The sequence below is a fragment of the Tubulanus polymorphus genome, chromosome 3, assembly GCF_964204645.1.
Source record: "Tubulanus polymorphus chromosome 3, tnTubPoly1.2, whole genome shotgun sequence".
NCBI classification, from domain to species: domain Eukaryota; kingdom Metazoa; phylum Nemertea; class Palaeonemertea; order Tubulaniformes; family Tubulanidae; genus Tubulanus; species Tubulanus polymorphus.
The window spans coordinates 4,025,004-4,051,964 of NC_134027.1; the positions used below are offsets into that span (position 1 = coordinate 4,025,004).

Genomic DNA, 26,961 nt, shown 5'->3' on the forward strand with positions numbered 1-26,961 from the left:
TTTCGGCTTCGTGAAAATGAGCGACAACAACCTTAAGAAAACTTCAAACAATGAATTTTACTAGAGTATCTTGAGTGATTTATTATTTTTGCGGCAGATTTAGCGACTACGCCTAATATTGCTGAATGCGAGACTGCAATTCTGTATCACCGAATGAAAAATAGCATATTGCAGGAAAGAATATTCAAAATTCTAACTAGATCCAACATAATGATCCACGAATACGACCGATTTATTCCTAATGACGGAATTCAAATGTACAATATCAAAATACCTGCATAAATATCGAGAGAAATTAATTTGAAAGGAAGCACGAGGTTAAATATACCAGAAAATGTTAATACATACAGTATAAATCAAACTGCATTTACTGCATATGAATGAAAGTTGACACAGATTCGAATTTAAGCGCATGTATTTGAATTAGAAATGCTGAATATGAAATCCGATTAAAATGCTGGAGAGGGAAGGAATTTTGCATAGAATATTTTTCATAACCTCGATTAACCGTTATGAATTCTGTACTATCCATCGTTCGTTTCTCCCTCAGTAGAAAATAGGCATTCACCACGTCATCAGAAGCTAGATACGCAAAGCATATATTGATTGATATAATCTGAAATTCGGAATTGGTTTTTTGTTGGCTTTTTCATTTCTCGTTGTTTTTCGACAGAGTGAAAATTTATATGTTGAATAATGCGATAAGAGCCAATGATACCACTGTAAGGATACTGATGGAATATCCTCGACATGCGGCGCATTCGACACTTTTGAGCGCCTCGAAGAGTTCAACGTTGCGCTTCTTCTGGAAAAGATTTATCTGCGCCATGTTCGGACATTTCTCGTCTGTTAGCGCCTTCAGACACGATAAGGCTGTGGTGATTTGGCTGAAATACACACGATTAGAATACAGTTTCAGGTGCCTCATGTTATGCCTGTCAATGCAGTCTTTTCTATCACATTCGACCAGAAATCAACCGACAAGAGATTATATACCGATGAAACGATATATGCTTACAAGCAACTGGTCGAGGCTTTGGGTACTTGACATTTTCTGATTTCGGCTATGTTAGCGGTTATACAATCCGTCGCCTGCACTATATCTATATTGATTAAATGACAAACAGTATTCATTTAACAATTTTAGGATTTTGAACCTCAAAAAGATATTATACGCATAGATAATGATTATACTATAGTTTCACTTGTGAAATCCAAAATAATCATAGCCGATGACTAAAAACTCCCAGTAGAACTTACCGTCCATCTTATCACATTGGAATTGAATGAAATTCTTGATTTCCTTGGTTTTTTTCGGCAAATCTTTGCTCTCAGTCGGGCATTTTTCAACAAAATCATCCGTGCACTGAAGATACTTTTTCAAACTAGCTAGATTCGGTTTGAAACCACTGAAAAAATAAATGAATTTTCAATGAGGAAAATGAAATTCATTAAGGTTAAGTGAGATCTCGGTAATAAGAAAAAACTAGCCATTAGTTTGGATCGAGAAATCCAGATTGATCCAGATAAGATCTATCTATTTCTGAAGTTGCAGAAATGCGCGAAACGTTCAAACCACTATTTTTTTTTGTTTGTATTCGTGGGCTTTTTTACTCCTTGATTCAAATGTCAATATATCGATACACCAATAAAATCAAATTACATGCCTTGAATCGTAATTGAAATTTTTTCACCCATGGATGTGATTATTTTTACCTCGTGCACTTCGTTTCCAAATCAGTGACGTACGCCACAAGGTTTCTACTCGTCAGTGGTTTTAGATGGGTAACCGCTTTTGTAATATGCTTCTCTGCTGCACTCAGTTCCTGTGCCGTCTCAACTCCCAAGCATGTCATGAAACTTTCCTTACTCGCGCAGTTATAATTTGCATCCACCGCTCGAGTGTAAATAACTGAAAGGTAAAAGTTTTCGCTCGAAACTGTGAATTTTACGCGTGACCCCGAATTTCGCATGGCATATATATCGTGTGAGACTCGAACGTATCTCGTGTAGGTGAAGAGTGAATCTTTTTCAAAATCATAAAGAAGAAGAGAATACACCTACTATCTTACCATAAAATATGATAACTAGAAAAACAGCCGATAAGGCACCCATCTTGTAGAATAAAACCTTATGTCCTTATCTATCCATGAATACAACGGAAGTGATGATACTAGCAGTATGTGCACATGTATTTGTTAAAACATATCCATCTATGCAGATGAATTGTTACGAAGTTACAATCAATATATTCAGGTAGTTCTCTTGGTAATTGATATCTGGGTAGTGTTTATTGCCAAGAGCTCAAAATCATTTTATAAAGAATGTTGCCGCAAGCAATGACGTTTTCAGTAGCTGTACAAGTGATAATATCACATTTCCAGTCTAAATAAACTTTGTGAGTGCTGTTCCTGGAAAAACGAAATAATCTTAGATTTATTCTTCACTTATATTATCAAATATTGTTTTAAACAGCCAATTCATATTTTACTTATAGCGATTATGATTTTAAAAAGTTTGTCTACCAGTCGTGTTCCACGTACTGCGATCGATAATAACACGCCCATATATCAGAAAAAAACCAATTACGACAAAAGCACTCCGTCCAAACACAATGAGCTGCGAGACCTTACATCTGCTATCAAATCTATATGAATAAGCCTTTCATTTTGTATTGATTTTCCCGAGCAACATGTTTTTCATATTCTGAATCTGAGAACTCTATGACCTGGAGTTTATTCTCTACCGGTATTCTCTACTCAATTCAGAGTTCTATGCTACTTCCAATCAATTCATATTAGATAAACAAATAACGACCTATTGTAATATGTAGGAAACGGTACAGTGTTCTTTCAGTATATCAAGTAACATCTTGACTGGATTCGACTCATATGATAAATAGATCTCAGTAGTAAACAAGTAATAGTACCGAAGTGTGCAGGAAAAACATTGTTTTTAGACGGTATACCTTCCCCAATATAGTTTTCATATTTTCATCAATTGCATTTTCTTTATTTGATTTCCCACTAGACGTATAGTAAACTGAGCATTCGCCATTTGCAAATTTAAATTTTGTATCATTTCACACATGGAAATGGATAAAGAAATATATAAGCGCACCATACGGTGACGTCATTGGCATTAGTCCAGCAAGTTATAAAAACCAAATGTTTGCGTCCGGACCTAGAATCTCGATTTAATCTAATCGAAAAAAACCGATCTCTCGATAATTCTAATTTGTGAAGATATGTTTCAATTTTGCCGGACGACATACAAACTACTGAGTAAGTTTAGAGCAAAATATTCAGAAAATTAGATTTCACCATTCTATATATACGATTGATTGCAAAAAAAACGGCAAAATAATTAATTTACCTTGCGAGAGTGCTACTGCTAAAACAATCGCTAACTTCATTGGTGCCTCCATTCTGAGAAACAGTTCAACTCGTTAGAAAATCCTCAACAAGCGCTTTCAATTCTATGGCTGGCGTGGCTGAAACCCAACTGATTCTATATGATTGACTAAAATATAATCATTTTTATATATCGGCTATTTTTTCAACGAGATTGCCCGGATGAAGTGGAGCGGACGGGTATGCTGACTAGATCACGTGAGGATTCGATGTTTTGTTTAATTGAGTCATCTGTTGCCAAATCAATAACAGAAATAATCTTTCTCAGTCAAAAAAAAAATGTGTTCGCTAAATTTGTGTCCATACAAATATATATATTCTACAATCTATAATGATTTTGCATGGAAAAACCATACGTACCGCATACCTCATTATCTATGATATTCAGCAGAGATAGGTGGATAAATACGAGGATTATTGGAACTAATCCATCCGTGATTTAGAGGGAAGAGTGGTACATAGTAAAGATTTTGATAATTATTATGAGGAGTTCTTTTAGAATATATCAGCTGTGATTTCATGCCAGAGTCTCCAACATTATGTGTTGCAATACGGGAAGTGTCACGCATGAAGTTTGTGCCTCGGAACAATGCTATCATTGAAAACCCAATTTGAAAATTTATGAAACCTATTTCTATTGTTGTACGATTTTGGTATGTCATTCTTCTATTGTACATGATCTATTGAATATTGTTAGATAATTGAAATGTTGAAAAGTCATTTTAAAATGATGTTACTGAAAAAGAGGACGCAGATACATGGATTGTCTGTGGCCTTCAGCAACATCCGTTAGATAAATACGTGAACGGTATTTTCCTACTTCGTTTATGTAATGAACGAGCAGTTTTATATCAATAATATCGTGATTATAGATTTAGCGTCGATGATGTGAGACAATTTTGAGACTAATTTTACATCCAGAGAACCAATTCTCCCGGGAGTTCACCCCCGCTGGCCAGAGTTTGGAACCACCTTTAACCCGATAACACTCTCGCATACCAGGGTACGAACCGGGCCTTTTACCCGGAGATGCACCCTCGCTTACCCTGGTTCGAACCGACCCTCAACCCGAAGCTACCCGGGTGCTCAGGAGTCGGAACTGAGTTGATTTCTACCCAATAGAATTTCGTTGGTTTTTCATGCTGTATTTCTCGATAACCGTTCGCAGCGACGGCAGAAGATATTGATTGAGACTCGGTTTATTTACATTGCCTCGCCAAACGACTTTCTCTACGATTGATCATTTTTACGGTTATATTATTTACACCAAGTAAACTTCAATTAAATCAGAAAGATTTTGCGAATGAATCCGTCATTAAAGCTACACAACGCAACACATTCACTGTACCAACTGTGAACGGACTGATCGTTCATTTTAAAACGGCAACGATGAAAATTAAACAACTAATCGTGCTAATTGCATCACTCACTGATCTTGCATCCCAATCTACAGGTAAGGGGTCTGTAGAATAGCTATATTACGAGTATTTATATCAGTCAAAGATAACAAATATAGAAATTTGACACCATTTTGGTTTAATTTGATCAATTATAAAGAGGTATTTCAGTGCTGAAACAAAAAAGAAGTAGAAACAAAATGTATAGGGGAAAGAAAATAATGATAAGCGCTCGCGGGGTCGGAGCGGTTTCCGGCCGCCCGATGCAGAACTTTATGATATCATACGTACATTTGCTTTCTCTTTAGGCGAAATTCAATCGGTCAATGATGTGACGTATGTCGTATTAGCTGATACCTATTGTCCAGTACCAGTAACTAAAACGTTAGACACATACATCACTGATGTTGCTAGCGCTTGCAATTCATCGTGTCGAGGATTTCTAATAATTGATTCCACTGGTTTACTCTTTACTGACGACGACTGCTGGACGAGTTTCAGCCATAAACCAGGCGCTACACTTTATCTCAAAATGAGTACGTTCAGAAGTCGATTTCGTAACAATTAGATTTCAAAATTATTCTAATCTATGCGTTAGACTATAAAAACCTGTCCCAGGTATAGTTTTCTTGTCGTTCAGGTTTTATACGGGTAAAACATTGATTAGTCACTATTACCCCGTCGGAATAACAAATATTGGAAAATCACAAAAATTTACTGAGGTCAGGTTGACGTCCCGCGTGTGTTGGAAATCAGTGGCTTAAGATTGTCTTTAGAATTTCTATATTTTCTGTAGATATCACGGGATACAGCTTGAAAATAGATACAATTTGTGAGACACAAGAACTTGGCGAAATAAATGTATCCACTCCACTACAATGTAAAAATATTTGTGATAATAATTCATATTGTGGAGGTTTCGTGTTTTATAAATCTCCAAATAATGTCTACTATCAGTGTTCGATAGAGCCTAAAACATGCGTTGGATCTACGACCAGCTACACCGGATACTTTTTGCAAATCAAAGGTAAAAAAGATTCCCGTTTATTGAGATAATAATCAACCTCCAATGAAGTTTGCTCCGTTTTCTATAATCTACGACGTTAAAGGTATGGCTCTTACTGGTAGAGGTTCGAACCCAATACCCCCGATGACGAATCCCGGCCGTCGATTAAGGTAGGTTTGTTTCAATTTCAAGTTCAAACTCTGATGAAATACTCATGACATAAATGAGTTGAGCGCGAACTCTCGCTTCAGATCATGAAGTGAATCTCCTGTTTTGAATTGCATGACGATTTAAGAAAGCGTGATTTATCGAGGCATTGGTCACCCGTGTCATCAAGAGAAAACGTATTTTGGTGTTGATAGACTTTGTTCTTTTTGAATGAATCTTTTTTCGTTATCATTGCGGTTTTTCTGGATTTTATTCAGTTCGTTTTCAATAAAACATTACCACTGTGCTGGCCCTTCGGGTCCTTTTGACGGGTGAGAGAAAATCTTTTGAAACTTTGTAAATGTGGGATTCGAACCGCATGTTGGAATTCCAGTACTGGCATGCGAGGAATATACACTCTAGATCGTGTTGTGACGTATATTCGCGCCAATGGATGTAACCAATGAGGAGAGGGACCGCGCCCCTTCTGTTGTTATTTCATTGGTGGCTTTTTTTATGTTGGAAAGTGAATCGGAAGCGGATGACAATGACACGGTTCGTGGACTGAATAAAAAAGGTAACTTTTAAACGTCGTCGCATTCGAAATCGTACTATTTATGTTTTTGATTGCGCTATTGTAGTACGCAGAATTAATCAGGCCTAATTAATTAGGCTAAATCTAGCCTACTTCATATTACTAGCACCATGTCTTTTTTCACTATCCCCATTAAAGACTAACAGTTAACCCAACCGTACCAGTATCAATAAATGACGTCACTGTATGTAGATCTATGGTGGCGCTGAAGTCTTTTTTTAGATATTTGCACAGGGACTTGACACAACAAAAGGATTTTGACCCCTATCCTAGATATAAAAAGACTTTTTATATATTGGAGTCATTCATTTACGTACGCATTACTAATGCGAGGGGGAGGGGTCGGGTCCAGTCATCCTTATTACCGAGATGACGTATTTTACCGAGATCAACCGAGATGAAGAAATTAAATAGGCCTATGACATATTTATTGGCGCTATTGCACTTTCGTACCCCCCTCCCAAAAATTTTTATTTCAGCATATTTATTATCAGGGAGGTCTAGAGATTCAAAATCAGTAACATTTGACCCAAAAAACTTACTTTTTCTCGGTTAAAATTTTGTTATTTTGGGCCCTAAATCGCGTGTAAATTCGCCGATTCGCGACGTCAACAACGCCATATTGGATGTCAATCAAAGTTGCTAACCCTCCACTGAAATGTCATGACATAAAAACTTTGCAAAAACCATGTTTTCAAACATAACCATCTCTGAAAATAACGCGTATGATTGCATTATTTTCATACTTAGCTATTGATTTGAAGATGTACCGATGAAGAAAAGTTATGTACCCAAAAACGAAATTATGTCAATTCAATTCCATTTATTGAGATATATTTATTCAGATGTTTTTAGGTGGTAATTAGTGCGGAAACATGGCCGACCCGTCGGTTTGAATCGAGGAAATCGGCCATTTAGGTCTGTCTGCAGAGTTTCCAGAACCTGTCATGTCAGGGCCCAAGACCTGACATGACAGGTGGGACCTCAGGTGACAGGTCGATTCGCTAAAATGAAAATCGTTATGACTGAACCGATGATAGGCGATTAGAAGATATGATAGGCGCGGATTTAGAACAAATGATAGCCGATAAGAACACAAAGAACATATCGTAGTGCTTTCTGAATATATTATTCAAAAACAAAAAACAAACTAGGATGTGTTATGAATTCATTTAAGAATTTATGTTTGTCCGTTTATAAAAAGTTGTTGAACTATATCGCCTTATGATAATAAAGATGGAATGATTGTGAATTATTGGAGAACATTGAACGAATTGTTTACAATTAATTTATTTTTTTGTAACACGAAACACAAAAATATCAAGATCAGGCAAAATGATACCAGTAGTGCCTTATGTAATCATAATCAGTATTAATAACAATCATTATACTCATTAAGATTAGGCCCTATATTATTATATATTATTATTAATTACTCGCAATATAATTAATTAACCAAGTGTACATACAATTTAAAAACATTTCAGTCCAAGCTTATAAGTTGACATAGATAAATTAGACATAACACTGATTAATTAGTGAGGCCTCACACGGCAACGTGCGCCATTTTGCAGAGCTTCGGGACCTGAGGTGACAGGTCTGCATTAAAACTGATGAAATGAAGGAAAACTTTAATTTTTATGGTCTCTTTATAGTAAAGAGTATAATATAAATTGGTTACCATGGATAGAATTAATCTTAAGTTACTATAAAACAATAATTTTGAAGCGAGACCTCACACGGCAGCTCGCGCCATTTTGCAGAGTCTTCGGGACCTGTGGTGACAGGTCTGCATTAAAACTGATGAAATGGAAAAAACTTCACTTTTTATGGTATCTTTATAGTAATGAATATAATATAAATTGCTAACCATAGATAGAGTTAATCTTAAGTTACTATATAAAACAATAATTTTGAAGCGAGACCTCACACGGCAGCTCGCGCCATTTTGCAGAGCTTCTCGAGACCTGTGGTGACAGGTCTGCATTAAAACTGATGAAATGAAGGAAAACTTTAATTTTTATGGTCTCTTTATAGCAATGAATATAATATAAATTGCTAACCATGGATATAGGTAATCTTAAGTTACTATAAAACAATAATTTTGAAGCGAGACCTCACACGGCAGCTCTCGCCATTTTGCAGAGTCTTCGGGACCTGTGGTGACAGGTCTGCTTTAAAACTGATGAAATGGAAAAAACTTTAATTTTTATGGTCTCTTTATAGCAATGAATATAATATAAATTGCTAACCATGGATATAGGTAATCTTAAGTTACTATAAAACAATAATTTTGAAGCGAGACCTCACACGGCAGCTCGCGCCATTTTGCAGAGTCTTCGGGACCTGTGGTGACAGGTCTGCATTAAAACTGATGAAATGGAAAAAACTTCACTTTTTATGGTATCTTTATAGTAATGAATATAATATAAATTGCTAACCATAGATAGAGTTAATCTTAAGTTACTATATAAAACAATAATTTTGAAGCGAGACCTCACACGGCAGCTCGCGCCATTTTGCAGAGCCTTCGGGACCTGTGGTGACAGGTCTGCATTAAAACTGATGAAATGAAGGAAAACTTTAATTTTTATGGTCTCTTTATAGTAAAGAGTATAATATAGATTGCTAAACATGGATATAGTTAATCTTAAGTTACTATAAAACAACAATTATGAAGCGAGACCTCACACGGCAACGCGCGCCATTTTGCAGAGCTTCTCGGGACCTGTGGTGACAGGTCTGCATTAAAACTGATGAAATGGAAAAAACTTTAATTTTTATGGTCTCTTTATAGCAATGAATATAATATAAATTGCTAACCATGGATATAGGTAATCTTAAGTTACTATAAAACAATAATTTTGAAGCGAGACCTCACACGGCAGCTCGCGCCATTTTGCAGGGTCTTCGGGACCTGTGGTGACAGGTCTGCATTAAAACTGATGAAATGGAAAAAAACTTCACTTTTTATGGTATCTTTAAAGTAATGAATATAATATAAATTGCTAACCATAGATAGAGTTAATCTTAAGTTACTATATAAAACAATAATTTTGAAGCGAGACCTCACACGGCAGCTCGCGCCATTTTGCAGAGCTTCTCGAGACCTGTGGTGACAGGTCTGCATTAAAACTGATGAAATGGAAAAAACTTTAATTTTTATGGTCTCTTTATAGCAATGAATATAATATAAATTGCTAACCATGGATATAGGTAATCTTAAGTTACTATAAAACAATAATTTTGAAGCGAGACCTCACACGGCAGCTCGCGCCATTTTGCAGAGTCTTCGGGACCTGTGGTGACAGGTCTGCATTAAAACTGATGAAATGGAAAAAACTTTAATTTTTATGGTCTCTTTATTGCAATGAATATAATATAAATTGCTAACCATGGATATAGGTAATCTTAAGTTACTATAAAACAATAATTTTGAAGCGAGACCTCACACGGCAGCTCGCGCCATTTTGCAGAGCCTTCGGGACCTGTGGTGACAGGTCTGCATTAAAACTGATGAAATGGAAAAAACTTTAATTTTTATGGTCTCTTTATTGCAATGAATATAATATAAATTGCTAACCATGGATATAGGTAATCTTAAGTTACTATAAAACAATAATTTTGAAGCGAGACCTCACACGGCAGCTCGCGCCATTTTGCAGAGCCTTCGTGACCTGTGGTGACAGGTCTGCATTAAAACTGATGAAATGAAGGAAAACTTTAATTTTTATGGTCTCTTTATAGTAAAGAGTATAATATAGATTGCTAAACATGGATATAGTTAATCTTAAGTTACTATAAAACAATAATTTTGAAGCGAGACCTCACACGGCAGCTCGCGCCATTTTGCAGAGCTTCTCGAGACCTGTGGTGACAGGTCTGCATTAAAACTGATGAAACGAAGGAAAACTTTAATTTTTATGGTCTCTTTATAGCAATGAATATAATATAAATTGCTAACCATGGATATAGGTAATCTTAAGTTACTATAAAACAATGATTTTGAAGCGAGACCTCACACGGCAACGTGCGCCATTTTGCAGAGCTTCTCGGGACCTGTTGTGACAGGTCTGCACTAAAACTGATGAAATGGAAAAAACTTTACTTTTTATAACCTTTATATAGTAATAAGTATGATATAAATTGCTAACCATTGATAGAGTTAATCTTAAGTTACTATAAAACAATAATTATGAAGTGAGACCTCACACGGCAGCTCGCGCCATTTTGCAGAGCTTCTCGGGACCTGTTGTGACAGGTCTGCACTAAAACTGATGAAATGGAAAAAACTTTACTTTTTATAACCTTTATATAGTAATAAGTATGATATAAATTGCTAACCATTGATAGAGTTAATCTTAAGTTACTATAAAACAATAATTATGAAGTGAGACCTCACACGGCAGCTCGCGCCATTTTGCAGAGCTTCTCGGGACCTGTTGTGACAGGTCTGCACTAAAACTGATGAAATGGAAAAAACTTTACTTTTTATAACCTTTATATAGTAATAAGTATGATATAAATTGCTAACCATTGATAGAGTTAATCTTAAGTTACTATAAAACAATAATTATGAAGTGAGACCTCACACGGCAGCTCGCGCCATTTTGCAGAGCTTCTCGGGACCTGAGGTGACAGGTCTGCATTAAAACTGGTATAAATTGAAAAAAAACTTCATGCTTTAAATTGATGATCAGTCTCAATAAAATCAGTTTCTATATTGCATTCGGCTCTTTTACATGTACATCATAAAGACAATGAATATAAATAGTGAGACTTCATGACTGATGACAGTGAGGAGTGTTGCCGAACTGTGATAGTGAGCAGTTAATTTTCAGTGTCTTATTGCGGAAACGAAATATCAAGACCTCGATTCATCTAGCGAAAATATTCTCTTATAATGTGCTCTTACTTCTACATTAATTAATTCATCTACTAAATTAAAACTTATTTTTTTCCCTTAAATAAGTCATAGTTTACACATTAATATTTTCTTCTTATAAATCAGCCTTTCAAATGAATTATTTGTCAGAACATTTTCCTTATCGTTATTGTTGAATCATTTTCGATATTAACGACGGGTCAGAATATTCATTCAACTCAAAATGTTCTTCCATTCGTCTAGCACATGTCTAGATATTTCGCCGTTTCGTCAAATATTGTCATGAGTTTGGGTTTTTTCGGGACCTGACATGACAGGTTCTGGAAACTCTGCAGACAGACATCAATCAATCGGCCCCAAATTATCAGAATTTTGGCTTGGAAAAAATTATTTTTTTTTGTCAAAAGTAATTTATTTTGGTAAGATTCAAGAATAGGGGACTAGTGGTTAGGATTAGGATTAGGATTAGGGTTAGGGTTAGGTTTAGTTCCCTAATCATCATTAATTACTATATACATTACTATCATTATATATCATCATTATCAATTACTAATATTATTACTTAATTGATTACTATCACTACATATATATTGCTATAGTCCCCTATTCTTGAATCGAATGAAATTTTATTGCTAACCGAGTTTACGTATTTGAAGTCAAAATTTTTTTAAATAAAAAAAATATGTAAAATATGATTCTAGAAGGTATTTATTACTGATATAACATGATTTCAAGTGTCAAAATCGATAAGGAATAAATAAATATGCTATATTTCATTTCATCTCGGTTCGTCTCGGTTCATCTCGGTAAAATACGTCATCTCGGTAATAAGGATGACCCCAGGGGTCAGTGCGTACTGTAATCGATCGGTTTGGCTGCCACTCGTTATCCTCCTGATCTGAGTATGGGTTGAAGTTAGTCTGAATACATTACCAGTCGTTGTTACCGGTTCCCGATCTGAGTATGGGTTGAAGTTACCGTAGTCTGAATACATTACCAGTCGTTGTTACCGGTTCCCTTACAAAACTGCAGGGAGCTCTTCATGTCGTTGTTATGGTTCCGTCGTCCCTGTTCGAGCAAGTGTGAAGTCTGACTAATAATGATATTATCCGACTTTTGTTTTCTGGTTGATTAAATGGCCTCTTAATTCTTTGAATTGATTTTCAAGATGTCGAAAAAAGAAGCTGAAGCTGCAGGAGCGTGTGGAGGTAGTCTTCCCCATCCTGGTACATCTGATGGACCATGGAGGCTTGGATATCTTGATTTTTGGCCAGTTATGCTGAAAAAAGGTGGAACTTTCAGTTTCCCAGAATATGAACCATTCGGGTGAGTTGTCTAAGAGCCTTGAAGAATGCTTCGTGACAATTTTTATATTGTAGATTGACTGATCCAAAACACTATAGATGATAAACTTTGCCTCAAATATTCCCACTGAATAGAATAGGCCTAAGGTTATGCGAAAAATATCTTTATGTTTTGCTAAAACAGGTCTCACCATGATTTTTCAGTCCTTGTATTCAACGGTGTAATGATTATCTGATGGCTAATCCACACCTGGAGGTAATAACAGTTGAAAGTGTAGAGACTAAGATTCGGTATGGGGCCGGTGTAAACCCTGAAATAATGGCGTACATGGATTACACAAATGCTATGAGTTTTGTGCGCGGATTGCGGTATGTCTATTAATTCTATTCTACTCTTGAAATCACTATGATATCCGTATCAGGTTCGGGTACTGGTATACCAGAGATAAAAACTGGTCGGTTTTCTGTTGTAGATTATGGATTCGACCTCGTCAAGAACCAGGGCCACCGCAGCAACTGGCTCATATTAATGTCATGCCTGGACTATTGAAAAAAGGTGGAGTTTTTTCGGAGGCTGTGTTTGAAAATTTGTCAACAGTTGTGGATAATGTAAATAAGATGTTTCGAGACAAACCTTTGCCTGGTTAGTGTTTAAAAATCGAAACCGATTATATCGGAAAACACATACAATAGTCCTTCTAGCTGTCTTTTTATGACGAGTCTTTATGTTATAGGTCGAATCTTAACCATTGAAACACAAGACATGAAAATGAACCACGGATTGTTCTCATCAAACCATACTATTAATCCTGACCAGAGTGCTTGGGTTGAATGTCCTGGACATATATTCTTATTCGTTTTAAGAATTTTCTACATTGTTGGACCTCCAGCAATGGAGGAAATAGGTGAATATATTTCTTAAATGAGTTGATCTTGTCCTTGATAGCAACTGATTCTAATTTCTCTTTCGTTATGATTTAGGTTTCAGTGATTCTCTGCCGACATGCTTAAAGGAAGGATCGTGGACTAAATTGCCACACTTCACCCCTGTACATCAGACTGTTCTTCAAGCCCAGGATTGGATTAAAAAGTATCAATCTGTAAGCTTTTGATTTGATAAAGGATCGATTAATTGAGCTTCATATTTCAATTGACTATGCTATTTTTCTGGCAAGTATCAATGCTTGCTGCTACGCTGACATACAGTATGCATAATCCTGTACCTACATGTATTACGGCACTTGTATTTTAGTCTGTCCGTATTACTAACGTTCAAGCCATAGAGCACAAAGTCAACTACGGGATGAATTTCACTGGTACGTACGGTAGATCCTGCTGTGTGTTTAAGGTGAAGCATATCAATGAGCGCACGTCCTTTTGTCTAGTATTGATATTGTGTGCATTAAAAACACTTGTATATCGTAAAAGTTTGATCTAAAAATGTATAACCCAAGTTTTATCTTGTCATGATGATGGAGAATATAGAATTTGTTTTAATTTTAATATTTTGTAGCATCAACTGCTTTCGATCCGAGTAAAATGAGTTACTGGAATCGCCAGCTGACTGTATTCGTACGTGGTATACGCGTTGCTTATGTGAAAGCTATGGAAGGGTATTCGATTCCACCATCTGTGAGACCTATTGTCCTGACAGAGAGAGTATTTTATCCCGTCCAATTGACTAATTGTAAGACCTTCCAATTGCCAACATTTGAGACGCTTTCACAGACTATGCATAGAGCAAATGAATGGTTGAAACATGTTGGTAAGATAAGCTCTGCTGGATACCAAATTGACATGTGATTTTGGTACACGCATTTCAAAACAACATTAAAACGTTCACTGCTGGCTACAAATATACAGCTCTCCAGTGCAATTACGAATATATTCGTAGCTGATTCGTCCTATTGACAGCTAGATATTTGCATCTCTGTCGGTCTTTGAAGATTTAATATATTCATGTTAGATGTTTGCAATCTGGCTGCAGGAATGACACACTGGCAATGTGAACAAATTCTGCTTCATTCTCAATACTCATTGATCAATCGAGCAAGGCTGAATATGTAAAATGTCCATTGCCAACTTATGAGTATATTCGTAGCAGCAATAGGGGGCAGCACTGTATTATCAAGCCAGTAGTGAACGTGTTTAAAAATGAATTATTGTTCCACTGATTCAATCGTATTTGTTGTGTTTATCAGATGCGAACGTAGTTGGTGTTGAGACGATTGCTATAAGAATAATGGCGCGAGCATACGGAATGGGTCCAGAATATATCGGAGCTGATGCCTCGTTCTCTGTTGGGGAAGGCGGAAAGAAGAGGGGAGGATGCATTATGCAAATCGTGCTAAGGTATGTAGATGATGTTACGCCTCAACTAGGTTGGCGAAAATTACTGATTACTGATATTGCCTAAAACTAAATGCTTTTATGCATTGAACCCAAACCTTAATAACTTGAGCGAAATTGGATGATTTCTTTTGTCTAATTTCATGTTTATTTTTCTAAATGTTTCAGGATCTATTTGGATAATTACTATACAGAGCCGCCGCCACATCTTCTGCCACCTGTACCAGAGGGAATACAACATTGGACATCAGTTTCAGCTCAGGCTTGTACTCTGCTCTAATGCTAAATGCAGCCATTCGAGTTGAATAAAGCGTTTGTTCATCAGGTTATCTTACATCATCTCTGATAATAGAATTTTGTCCATGTATATTTATATAAACCTATCTAACTTATAAGGAACAGGTGCCAGTGGTATTATAGTGAATTAAAAATTCTGTATATGTAAAACTTAATGGCCTACCCTATCATTTTCAAGATAAAATATTGAAATATTTCTTAATTAGAATTTTAAGAATCATGCATCATATATTCTATTCACTTGAAAGTGGCATGTACTGGAAGATTTGTTTTTATGATACCTGTGCTCGAATAACTATATTGATATATTTTTTGTTGCGTTGTTCAAATATTTAAGAAATTCCTTATATCTGCATTTGAAATGAATTATCCTTCCATTTTATATTTGTCATTGAAGTCTATTTCCAATAGTCTAAACGGTAACACTTGTGGTTATTATATTGATATTTTTTCAACATAGGCGTTGCCAGAATTTTCTACAGAGAGGTTGAAATAACTAAGTCAGGAACGTGTTGTGCTCATAGTGGATTGGTGGAGGGGTAATTTTGAATTCTACTAATTTTTCGAGGATTTAAAGCAATTTAAGACCTTAATACGTTTATTTCACTTCTCATGCAAAGAAGGATTTAAAATGACAAATGAGCGGAACTCAGTTTTGGAAAGAAGGGCTCGGGATCCCTGGCAACGCCCCTGTTTTTAAATTGCTGCTGTTTTCAAGTATTTATACAATTTTTCAGTTGCGATTGGAAATCCTACAATTTTATATTCGTTATATGAGGTCTATTTAATAGTAACCGTTACGGTTTTGATGATGCCAAAAAATTTATTGTTGCTTTATATGTAATAAAGATTGGTATGTTACTCAATGATTCGTATTATTTTCGATGTGTTTGATTCTCAGTCGACTGGGGAGATGCAAACATCGCACTTATACTGAGTGGGTCAGGCCCTGGTTTGAAGACACAACTACTCAAGGCCACCACAGCCTCGTCTGATTATTGAGAGTTTGACCATAAGATTTTTTGCTAAACGCGATGCATGGTCCAATGGGCGATAAGCCGATGATCACTAAAGATTGCCGAAGCCGGCATACATGGCCACACTGAAGGATTAAACCCTAATCATTTAAGCGAGACGTGGCTGCAACTTTCATGATGATCAGTATTCAATGTCTAAAATATTGATTTACTCTGGATGTTTTATACTATTCATTTTTGATGTAATCATACAATGTTTTTGTGAAAGTTAAATGAATCAATAATGAAAAGTTGAATTGAATTGTCCGTTGCCTACGTCCGTGATCGATCGCTAGTGACTGGGAATAGAATCCAACACCTATCATCAAATCAAATGGCGACTACGGAGTTGTCAAATTTTGAAAACATCGATAAAACGCTGTCCGATGACCTCGATGACGCTCCTACGATCTTACCATGGGATCGGTTCTCGAGCTGGTTGCATTGTGCATGCGTTGTGACATTTGATTTAGAGATAGGGCAAGCGATGGAGGTAAATTATACTGAAATGTAGTCAATTTTGTTCGGTTCACTGGCTCACACACAGTCACTGACACTGACAGTGTCTAAAATCTAGTGTCTGACAAAAAGTCACAAAGGAAAGAAGATACTGACCTTTTTTGTGACTATCGTCAACGATACTGTTTCATTTAGTGATTCTGTTATTAAGCCAGGTAATATTTTGCGGACAGGGCATTATTCTTGTTAACGCTATTTTGCCAGCAATCAATGCCAAATGGCTCGTTCTGACGATAAGCTCATTTTACACTGCGTATGCACTGGACTGGTGCACGAACGAAAGTGTGGAGAACAAAATAAGAGAAAATAGAGCAGACAGAGCAGTATTCGTACCTGGGGCTGGGCCAGAATATTGCGTTGAATTTCTCTGAATGTTTTCACTAAGCTATAGCACTCGACCCTATCCCTAACTGTTGAATTAACCCTAACCCTCTGATCTGGACCCTAACCCTGGAAACCCTACCTGATAATTTTGTTGGTATTTTTCTTGGTACATCTTATTTCATGTAGATTTTGACAAATAGCGTTCACTGCAATAATGCCGCGTCTATATCCAGTTTGTTTACATTACACGCTCAATCACTTTGTAATTTCAGCTCATATATCCTGGTCACATAAAGTTGACTGAAAAGGAGGTGTGTTAGTTTTTGTTTTATTCTAGTCTGATTGTTAAGCTCCTTAAGAGAAATCCCTCATTATTATTATCAATGAATTGTGACTGCCACCCAGACTTATACCCAGTATCTGAAACCAGTTCCACAGTTCTTTATTTCATCTTTTACAGAAAATGAACATCTGCTATTTATCGTTCCCAGACTCGAATTCAGGTAAGAGATAATAGATGATGAATTTTGAATAGTGTTGCTTGAAATTCATCAAACAGTTTGTGATGTATTAAATATTATAAGTATCATGTTTATGGTTATGAATTGTATGTTGTTACACATTAAAGGTTGTATGGGAGATACACAGTTTCATTTCCGGATACGACAATGTGGAAATAGACGAGCAACGACCCTGGCGCATGTTGATTATAACTGTAATGCTCCGACTGCACTTACGGTAAAATCATTCAAAACCTGATCTTTAAAATCGAATTATGCATGTGAAAGTTGCTGATGTTTAAGGCGTTCGCTATATTTACGCCACTAACTCTAACAGGGAAAAGTCAGGGAAATTTCTTACAAAAAGTCAGGAAATTTTGTTTAAAAAGAAAACTAAAAATCAGGGAAGTTTGTTGAGATTGCTAGATCACACGTAAAATCAGTTTCTGTTCATGTCTTACAAATTTGACTGTGTTAATTGATTGGATCCTTAGCAGATCGAGTCAGGGAAAACAACGTTCATGTCGGGGAAAAGTCAAGGAATAAGCAAGTCAAATAAAAGTGGCCGCCCTGTGGAGCCTTACCTGACTCCAACCCTTAACCTTCACGTATTTTTATGCTGATGGTATGAATATAGCCACTATTGGGTATTTGTAGTTAATTCACTCAGTTATGATTTGAGGAATATATTTCAGTGTGATGGAGCATATTACTATGGATTTGTCTACTTTCGCCAAACGAAAGATAAAACAATTAGAAGAGGATACTTCCAGAAGGTTATTTTCAGAAATCATGCTTGTATTATGAGACCTTTCTTCTTATTTACCTAGAGTACAGATTTTTTCTATAAAAAATTTGAAATCATATATTTTTATTATTCAAATCAAGTAACATAAAATCTTGGAAGACGAATAAAATTACAAAAAAATTTTTTTAAATTTCAAAAAGCCACAAAACTGCAGCAAACTATTTTCTTTCTGTGGTATTGAGTGAACTACGTAGTTAATCAATTTAAATCTATTTCAGTCTGTGGTGCTAATATCGAAACTTCCATTTATGAATCTGTTTTCCCACCTGGTAAGCATTATCGCTCCAGAGTATTTCGACAACGGTGAACCTAGTCTAGAAGCTGCGTGTCATGACATTGATCAGTGGCCATTTCCATTTCCTGGTGAAACTCTTAATCTTCCCATCATGGGTTCCATTATACAAGTAAGTGCTGTACACATTTTATCGCTGTATATAAAGCCTCGAGAAAACCTGTATTATCATTTATTTGCTGTATTATTTGTTCTAGGTTCGTGTCCCATCGAGATCTGATAAAAGTGCATCATCCAATCAAACCAAACAACCTGTTGTAAGTATTGCATATTAATCCCATCAAGATTTTGAGCGTATATGTTCAAAAATTTTTCATTGCATGTTTGGGACGTATGATTATGTCCATGTCACACCCATCATTTGAACATTTTGGACATTATTATGCATACTCGCTATTATCTTGTTTGCCCGACATCTGACCGATGTCCCTACTCTTCATTCAAAGTTCGGGAAAGGCAGAATGTTCACTACTAGAAATTGTGAATTTTGTGCTATTCATCGAGATAAATTGACAATTTGAATCAATCCTTAAGGCGGATGATTGTGTCCAAACGTGGATCATTATTTTGTCATTTTCATTTGTGATGTTTTATTTTACAGCCATCATTACCTGTCCACACAATATTACCTACCTTACATGAAGTTGATTTATTCAGGTAAATTGAATTTTGCGTTCTGACTCAGTTGTAAATGAATGTCTATCTACGTCAACATATTGAATCGGTATCGTATTTATTGCTATAGAGTTTCTCTTCAATTGTGTTTTCGTTTTAGTGCATTTCAACCAGTTCTGCCGCATGTTCAGATGTTATGGGAATTAGTCATTGCTTCTGAGGTATCCATTCATTTCACTGTGATCAATAAATATAAAATGGTGGGGAAATAATGGTATTCCTCCTTGTAGGGCTATGTGTCTAAATGTTTTCTTTTTAATTTGTAGCCGATCGTAGTGATGGCATCCTCCCCGACAATCTGCGCTACTGCTGTACAAGCTCTAGTCAGGTACTTGAAATATGATGGAAGAGATGTCCTCCCATAACTCTATGCAATCGCTTCTCTTAGCCATAAATTTTTTTTCTTTAATTTTCTGGATGAGCACTTCCAGGACCCTAACTAAAAACTACAGAAGCGATAAAGGGCCTCGAGTTGTCACGTTCCAACTCGACAAGTCGCCATATTTATGTCGACATATCGCCATATATCGCGTCAAGTCGACATGAATATGTCGATATATCATGACGTTTTGACGACATATTTCGTTTTCTCGACCACTTTCCTCGCGACAAGTCGACATATTCATGACGACTTGAAACTCAGTCATCATATCACTGGCATCCTCATCTTACATTTAGACGTGTCTTCAAATGAGGGATTGTCCCGTGGAAAATGGGCGAAAAAGCGAAATTTGTCGTGAAAACGTCACGATATGTCGACATATTCATGTTGACTTGACGCGATATATTGCGATATGTCGACATAAATAGGGCGACTTGTCGAGTTGGAACTCGAGGCCCTTTATCGCTTCCGTAAAAAACACATGCTTTTGATACCTTAAGTTAATGAAAAAGCAGAAACAGGGAAAGCGCAAAAAAGGGCTGGTTATGTATGGGCTTGAGTTAACTTCTAATATCTAATTGTAGTTAGTAATCTATATACAGTAGTGTATAAGTTTCTTTGATGTCTGAATAACGTGAGTCTGTACTGATTGTATTTTCTAGTATGATTTGGCCGCTTCGGTTTTGTTCCGATTATCGGCCATATTTCACGATCCATGATAGCGAATTCAAGGAATACACAACACGAACTCAAGCTCCGTAAGTTGTTTTCATTACAGTATTATCAATGATTACAAATCTGATGTTGTTGAATAAAGGCATTGCATTCGGATATTCAATTTTTCAGCCCACCAGTCATACTAGGTGTAACTAATCCATTCTTCGCCAAGACGTTGCAGCATTGGCCACATATACTTCGAATTGGTGAAATGTCGAGTGAAGGTATGAAGTTGAATAGCAATGAATATATTTTGACTTTTCAATCTGCATGCGCAAGAAAACACATCATTTATTCGAATGATTTGAGGTTTTCCATTGTCAGTGAAGTTTATAAGCTATTGAATTACATTCACTTCATTTTAGCATACAGAATTATATTGCGTTATATGTTTGCGTGGTTATAATTGATTTGATTCATCTGTTAATGTAATGTAATGCCTAGTAAATGATTGATTACTGCTTGGTATAGCTTGATTACACTGCGAATCTTGTTAGGCTTTAGATTCTTCTATTTCGACTAATTTTTCACTACTGATCGGCTTCAATATTGCATTCCACGACTTTTGATTTGCAGTACCGCCTAAAAGTTTCAACAAGATTAAGAAAGGTGGGAGCGTGCGAACAATGGATTCAAAGCCAGGTAGCTTCTGCCACGCCTGCTTCTAGTAGTTTGCATAATGATAGATAAACCATTCCTCATTTCATATATCTGAATAGTCAGTGGTGCAATAGTTGAATTTGGTATTATTTGTAGGTGTTTACACGAGATACAAAGCATTTCTTGCAAAAGACAAAATTATCCTTAAACGACTGGCAAAGGTAAGACTTCATTTTTAAAACTGTGTTCACCAAGTCATTTATATGATACATTGTACGAAGAGTGTATGCTAGCTTATTGTAATTCAATGAAATGAATTAACAGTTAATGATCAAGTCAATTATTTAGATTAAACATTTATATATTTTGCTTTCTATTTGCATCTAAAGTACCTTGATAACGACACTATTAGTCAGGTTGGTATAATACACACACACATACGTACATACATGCATACATACATATAGGAACTTGTGTATACATTTGAATTGAATTTCGACCGTACGATTTTGTAAAGTCCTATTCTAAACTATATTCTAATTTTATTTCGCACCGAATGAAGTGTTGTGTTTGAAACTATCTGCTAATCAGCTTGTGGTGTACGTCATTATATCGATACGAGGTGAAAGAACAGCCTCTGTAAATAAAGCTGCTTAGAACATCGGTGCATTGTATCATGGTATTTTTTTCTCAAGTTGATTATGCTAAACTCAACAGATATATACCGCACTGGGTAAACAAAACACATCAAGCAAAAAGCAGTGCATCTAAAGTTGATTAGATTTTATATCATTGATATATGTTGTGGTATTTAGGAATTTCATATTATTTCATCCTATTCCCGATTTTGTCCATGTTTTATATGTGATCTTCAACATGTATTTAGTTATGGTTTATTAGTATTTTTTGATTATTTTTTTTTTCATACACCACTATTCAACGTGTTTTAGGACATGAGTTATTATCGATTTGCATGACATCGCTCAATATTATCCCACATTTCTCAATAGACTTTAGAAAGTTTTTGATGGTCGGACATGAATAAGGAATATGAATGATTATAAAAGTTGCAATTTTTCTGAACTACCTTTTAAACTTGAAATAAACCTGCCTGTCATTCAACCCATCGCTTTTCCTTCCTTTCTTTGCTTTATAATTTATGTATTGTATGTCAAACTCTGCTGTAAAATCAATGTTAAATATTATGCTATATGTATGTTAGGGAATGCAAACTCGACGGCCTGTTGAGGTACAGAATGCTATGCTACGACGATATTTACTAGAACTTACTCAGAGCTTTATGATTCCACTGGTATGTACTATTGTCGTATCATCCCTTGTCTAGATATCATGTACAGTATTTCTATAATGTTTTTTCCTGTATTTATTAATGTACAGGAGAGGTATATGGCTAGTCTGATGCCGCTACAAAGAAATATATCACCTCACAAGGTAACTAATTACACTTGAGATCTATAAGATCAGATATGATATTCAGCTCGTGAAGTGAGAGTTATTAATCTTTTGATTCAGGGTCCGCCTACAATGCGCCCATTTGATACCGAGGAATTTCTGAAAACAATTGAACATTCTGGTCCACAGTTAACATCTGGTCTGAAGGGTGACTGGGTCGGTCTGTACAGGTAACTGTCCAATCTTTGATAATCACAGTCTGTTAAACCTACGTATGTACATGTATTGTTTTTGATTGATACTGGTAAAAAATCTGTATTTTTAGGAAATTTTTTAAATCAGTGAATTTTGCCGGCTGGTACAATCAGAGACAATTAGAAGTAAATCAGAAATTACAAGCGTTACATGTCGAGGCATTGTGTGATGCGGTGAGTATCAAAATTACAAATATTTGTGTTTGGAAATTATCTCATTATTGCAAACCACAAGTACTGAAAGTCAGAAGATTAAACTCCTATGATATCCAGCTGATGATGTAACACACACTGAAGTAGAGCTTCTTGTCCCAAAACATCTGACTTACAGTTGGTTTACTGTATTTCGCAATCAGTTGAAACTATCAAACTGGTTTATGATGATATCTGGAATGATTTTAGGATTTGATGGAATGGATCAAAGGTAAACAAGAAGTTGAAGTTGTCGATCTAGTGTTAAGATTACGTGAGAAACTGGTAAATATATTCCTTTTTGATTAATTCTGTAAACCTTCAAATCTAACCAATTCATTTCTACTGAAGGCAGGATAAACCATTTCTACCATAGATATTTAGTGTATTTGTATATATTTTTCAGAATTGTGCGCGAAACGATAAGATTCCAGTGACAGCTGATAAACTGGAGCAATTACACTTACATTTAGAGAGTATTATTGCATCATTACCCGAGGACTTACGGCTTGTTTTGCGCAGCAACTGACAGTTGCTTTAACTCGAAAAAAACTTCTTGTGACAAGATGCAATTTTCTAAACGCTGGAACTTGAATCTGAATCAGTCCTGCTGGCGATCAGGACTTGTGAATAGTTTAGGTGCAATTCTTGTATTGACGCTTCAGTTTGTGTAAATTGGTTGCTTATGTTTCATTAGTAAGTGTTGTTTCTAGTGACCTGTACTTACTGCTGTATACATTAATGACTATATTCATTGTTCTGTTAAATTTGTAAATATAGAACTGGTATGTTGTGCTGAATAGGAACTAAAGCCTAGCGCACATCGACACTGCGATTGGAGACAACTAGTTGCTACCGAACGATTACCCCGCACACATCGAAATCTAGTTACAACCGGTCAGTTGCAGCAACTGCATGGCGCATGTCGATCGTCGAGATCCAGAGCGCGCACATTGACAGATATGACTGCGATTGAGTACAACCAGTTGCTCAAAAGTAGAACATGGGCAACTGGCTGGAACTGGAGATAGATCGACGCTTACCAATCGTAAGCTCGCTCACATCGACACATTCTAGCAACTGATCGTATCCAGCCAGTTCCTCTCATGCGCCGAAAACTGCCTTGCAACTAGTTGTCTCCAATCTCCAGTCTCTTAATGTTACTGATATGTTTACAGAGGTAACGATTAACTATATGAAGTTTTTTTTCAGCGTGATTATTTGCATTACATAGAGCGTCATGTTTGTCTCCTAGGGAGTTATATAAGGTTTGAGCCAGGATATGTTGTACTATGTACTTCAAGGGTCAGTTAAGTAGATAATGCTATTATGGTTTAGTAGATAATGGTATTGATAATTAAGGTAATGCTATTACATGTTTAATTCCTGGGAATATCTCAAAATCTGCATTCTTTGTATTCTCAGTTGTCATCGTTACTATGATAGCTGAATGCAGTTCCCAGGTAGAATTGACTGAGATGTAAATTGTAACTCTGCTAGGCCCAGTTCTACAAAAAGCTTTAAAAACAGTAAACCTCGTGTGGTTGGGATCAGCATAAGTCTGATAGTCGCTTATGTTGGATTGATATTCATGGTTTCGATTATTCTTTCTCTTTTTCAAAGAAACTTGTATTCCAAAGTCAGATTTTCTCTAAGTCAGAAATTCGCCAGTTCCATATTTCTAGGTTAAGATTTGGCTCTCAGTCTAAAACATCGGTGATAATCTGATTCTAACAAATTTACCTGAACTGGAACTGGCTCCAGATTATTGAGAAGTTGCGTGTTACCGGTAAACTATGTTAATCATTGACATAATAGAATCTTTACTCAAAATCTGTTAACAGTATTGAATTCTTTTTAATGAATGAATCGTGTTATTTTTTGTAAATATGTACAGAACTATAATAAAGAGTCTCAGTTGTTTTCAGGCAGTTAAGCAGTCTATAATTATTCAGGGGTTTATTCAGAAAAATATGTACTTAATACTAACTGCCAACCGTGCTGCCACCTTGTATTCTCAACTTGACTTAAATATATCCTGATAAATTCGTAATTGTTCATATGAATGTACTTTCGATAAAAACTTTTCAAAAGAATTGTTCTTGATTTGTCATTCAAAAATTAAGCATTTAATTGATCATTTTCATCAAATGTGATTTTGGCAATAACTAAGTATAGGTCCCTTCGATCGTTATGTTTGTCTAAGCGACACATTTAGTTCAGTAATTATATGTATCATGATCTGACTTAATTCTTGTCTTTTATCATGTTTTAAATTGTGTCAATTAGTACAAAGTCTTATTGTGTAAATGGCATTGTGACAAAGAAAATCTCCATTACAAAATCTAAATATAAACCTAATACCATGTATATATTTTTTTAAGCTGGGTTTGTGGCTACCCAATGGCAAGAAAGTTACTAAACCGTTTGTTTTTAATCTGTTTAAGATAGTAAGAAGACGCGTTATGAAACAGTTCTCCTCTAGGGTCTAATCATATAACAGATATTTGGACTCGAGAATAGTTTGTAGAATAACCAAGGGATTATTGAAACGTTTAATCCAGAACTGTCCTTCGAGCCAAAATTAGAATAGAAATCATGGATGTATATAACCTTGTACACCTTAGCTTCTGTGGCTTCTCTGTTAGACTAACTTTATGCGGGTGAGTCAGAAAAACAAACTACCACGTTCTATTTTCTGAATTAATAGTTTAGGTTTAGACCGAAAATGCTTTGTGCTCATCATTATTATTATTATTATTATTATTATTATTATTATTATTATTATTATTACTCTGATATTTTATTAGAAGTGATATGTGTTTATTTGCTCAACAAGACAATGCCGAAGATATTATATGTGTTTTAACAATTCAAGTTTCTACCTAAAGTCAAATTAATTCACACGATGCAGACTTCGTGATAGGTTTTTCTTTAGCCAGTGATTATTCACAGAAACCCTCATAATCTAGACTCAAAACTAATTGATTTATGTCTAGTCTGTATACGAGTGTGCTCTTCTCACACCTTCAATCATTGTATTGGTTTTGTTTTACTCATTATGATGTACACTAGTATCATTGTTTTCATTCCTGTATTGTGAATACTTTATGTTTTAATAAAGTTATTGACATTTGAAAATATTCGACGTAGATATTCATTTTCTTGGTGGTCAATATTCTCTCTCCTCCCGATATTTACTAGCGAGTCATACTACATGTACTTCACCCGACACTGCATCATTCATTATCAGCGTATATCATCATTGGTTCTGAACGTTTACGGTACATAATCGGATATTCATCATCAGTCACCTTTGACTTACATTTTAATTCATCAGACCCCGATATTCAATGATCTTTAAATCATCCTGAATTATGGACCTCCTGCTAGTAATATATCATTATGCAACCTATAATGTAAATATGGCAACTCATACAGAATTCCAGTTAGGGTTTGCCGAGGTTATTTTTGTTTCTTTTGGAGTTGTATTATATATAAATTTTGTATATATGAATAGATATATAAGAAAATTGCGGTAAGGTTTCTCAATGCAATGTTAAAAAATATCTCTACATTTCCTCGTTTTTCAGCTGATTTGCCTATCAATCATTTCGGAATACACGTTTTCGTCGGATATTTCGCTATTTTTATAGCCGGACGTCGGTTGTAAAAAAACATCATAAATCACCTCGCAAAGCGTACACATAACTCCCGCCCCTTATTTATCGTTATCAGCGCCATTTTATTCAGCGAGGGAAAATAGCATTCTCTTTCTCTTTTGAAAAATACAGCTTTGCCGAGATGTCCGGATTGGTGAAATTAGCCAACAGCAGGAATGTACTGATTACTCGACTGGTTACCCGGCAGGTGGAA

The 26,961-nt window shown here is 35.8% G+C and overlaps 3 protein-coding genes across 11 annotated transcripts; 2 read left to right on the forward strand and 1 right to left on the reverse strand.

Annotated features, from left to right (window-relative positions):
* Positions 1-71: 71 nt before the first annotated feature.
* LOC141901941 (uncharacterized) lies at positions 72-7,163 on the reverse strand. The gene is made up of 7 exons (XM_074789544.1): positions 7,101-7,163; positions 5,102-5,187; positions 3,376-3,522; positions 1,717-1,912; positions 1,261-1,409; positions 1,019-1,103; positions 72-887 (listed from the first exon to the last, which is right to left on the reverse strand). The coding sequence occupies exons 3-7, from the start codon at positions 3,425-3,427 to the stop codon at positions 683-685; spliced, it is 687 nt and encodes a 228-aa protein (XP_074645645.1). The 5' UTR covers positions 3,428-3,522; positions 5,102-5,187; positions 7,101-7,163; the 3' UTR covers positions 72-682.
* Positions 6,435-16,238, forward strand: LOC141901933 (uncharacterized). Of its 5 annotated transcripts, XM_074789524.1 has the most exons (11): positions 6,799-6,871; positions 12,276-12,404; positions 12,612-12,769; positions 12,952-13,116; positions 13,221-13,390; positions 13,482-13,652; positions 13,729-13,847; positions 14,000-14,063; positions 14,261-14,512; positions 14,949-15,099; positions 15,265-16,238. In XM_074789524.1, exons 3-11 carry the CDS (start codon positions 12,612-12,614, stop codon positions 15,374-15,376), a joined length of 1,362 nt encoding a protein of 453 aa, XP_074645625.1. In that variant the 5' UTR covers positions 6,799-6,871; positions 12,276-12,404; the 3' UTR covers positions 15,377-16,238. The 5 variants fall into 5 exon arrangements, with proteins under 5 accessions (XP_074645623.1, XP_074645625.1, XP_074645626.1 ...); XM_074789522.1 differs by lacking the exons at positions 6,799-6,871; positions 12,276-12,404 and adding an exon at positions 6,435-6,540; XM_074789525.1 differs by lacking the exon at positions 6,799-6,871 and having other exon boundaries at positions 12,261-12,345.
* Positions 16,239-16,743: 505 nt separating this feature from the next.
* LOC141901929 (protein DENND6B-like) lies at positions 16,744-26,174 on the forward strand. 5 transcript variants are annotated; one of them, XR_012618875.1, is made up of 22 exons: positions 16,744-16,902; positions 17,525-17,563; positions 17,713-17,755; positions 17,881-17,990; positions 18,448-18,528; positions 18,779-18,964; positions 19,050-19,109; positions 19,454-19,509; positions 19,628-19,688; positions 19,794-19,855; positions 20,572-20,667; positions 20,756-20,850; positions 21,203-21,268; positions 21,383-21,447; positions 21,616-21,642; positions 22,449-22,538; positions 22,625-22,678; positions 22,760-22,869; positions 22,965-23,067; positions 23,296-23,370; positions 23,492-23,781; positions 23,866-26,174. XR_012618875.1 is itself a non-coding variant. In XM_074789513.1 (21 exons), exons 1-21 carry the CDS (start codon positions 16,744-16,746, stop codon positions 23,612-23,614), a joined length of 1,761 nt encoding a protein of 586 aa, XP_074645614.1. In that variant the 3' UTR covers positions 23,615-26,174. The 5 variants fall into 5 exon arrangements, 4 of the variants coding, with proteins under 4 accessions (XP_074645614.1, XP_074645615.1, XP_074645616.1 ...); XM_074789513.1 differs by having other exon boundaries at positions 23,492-26,174; XM_074789514.1 differs by lacking the exon at positions 21,616-21,642 and having other exon boundaries at positions 23,492-26,174.
* The last annotated feature ends 787 nt before the right edge of the window (positions 26,175-26,961 follow it).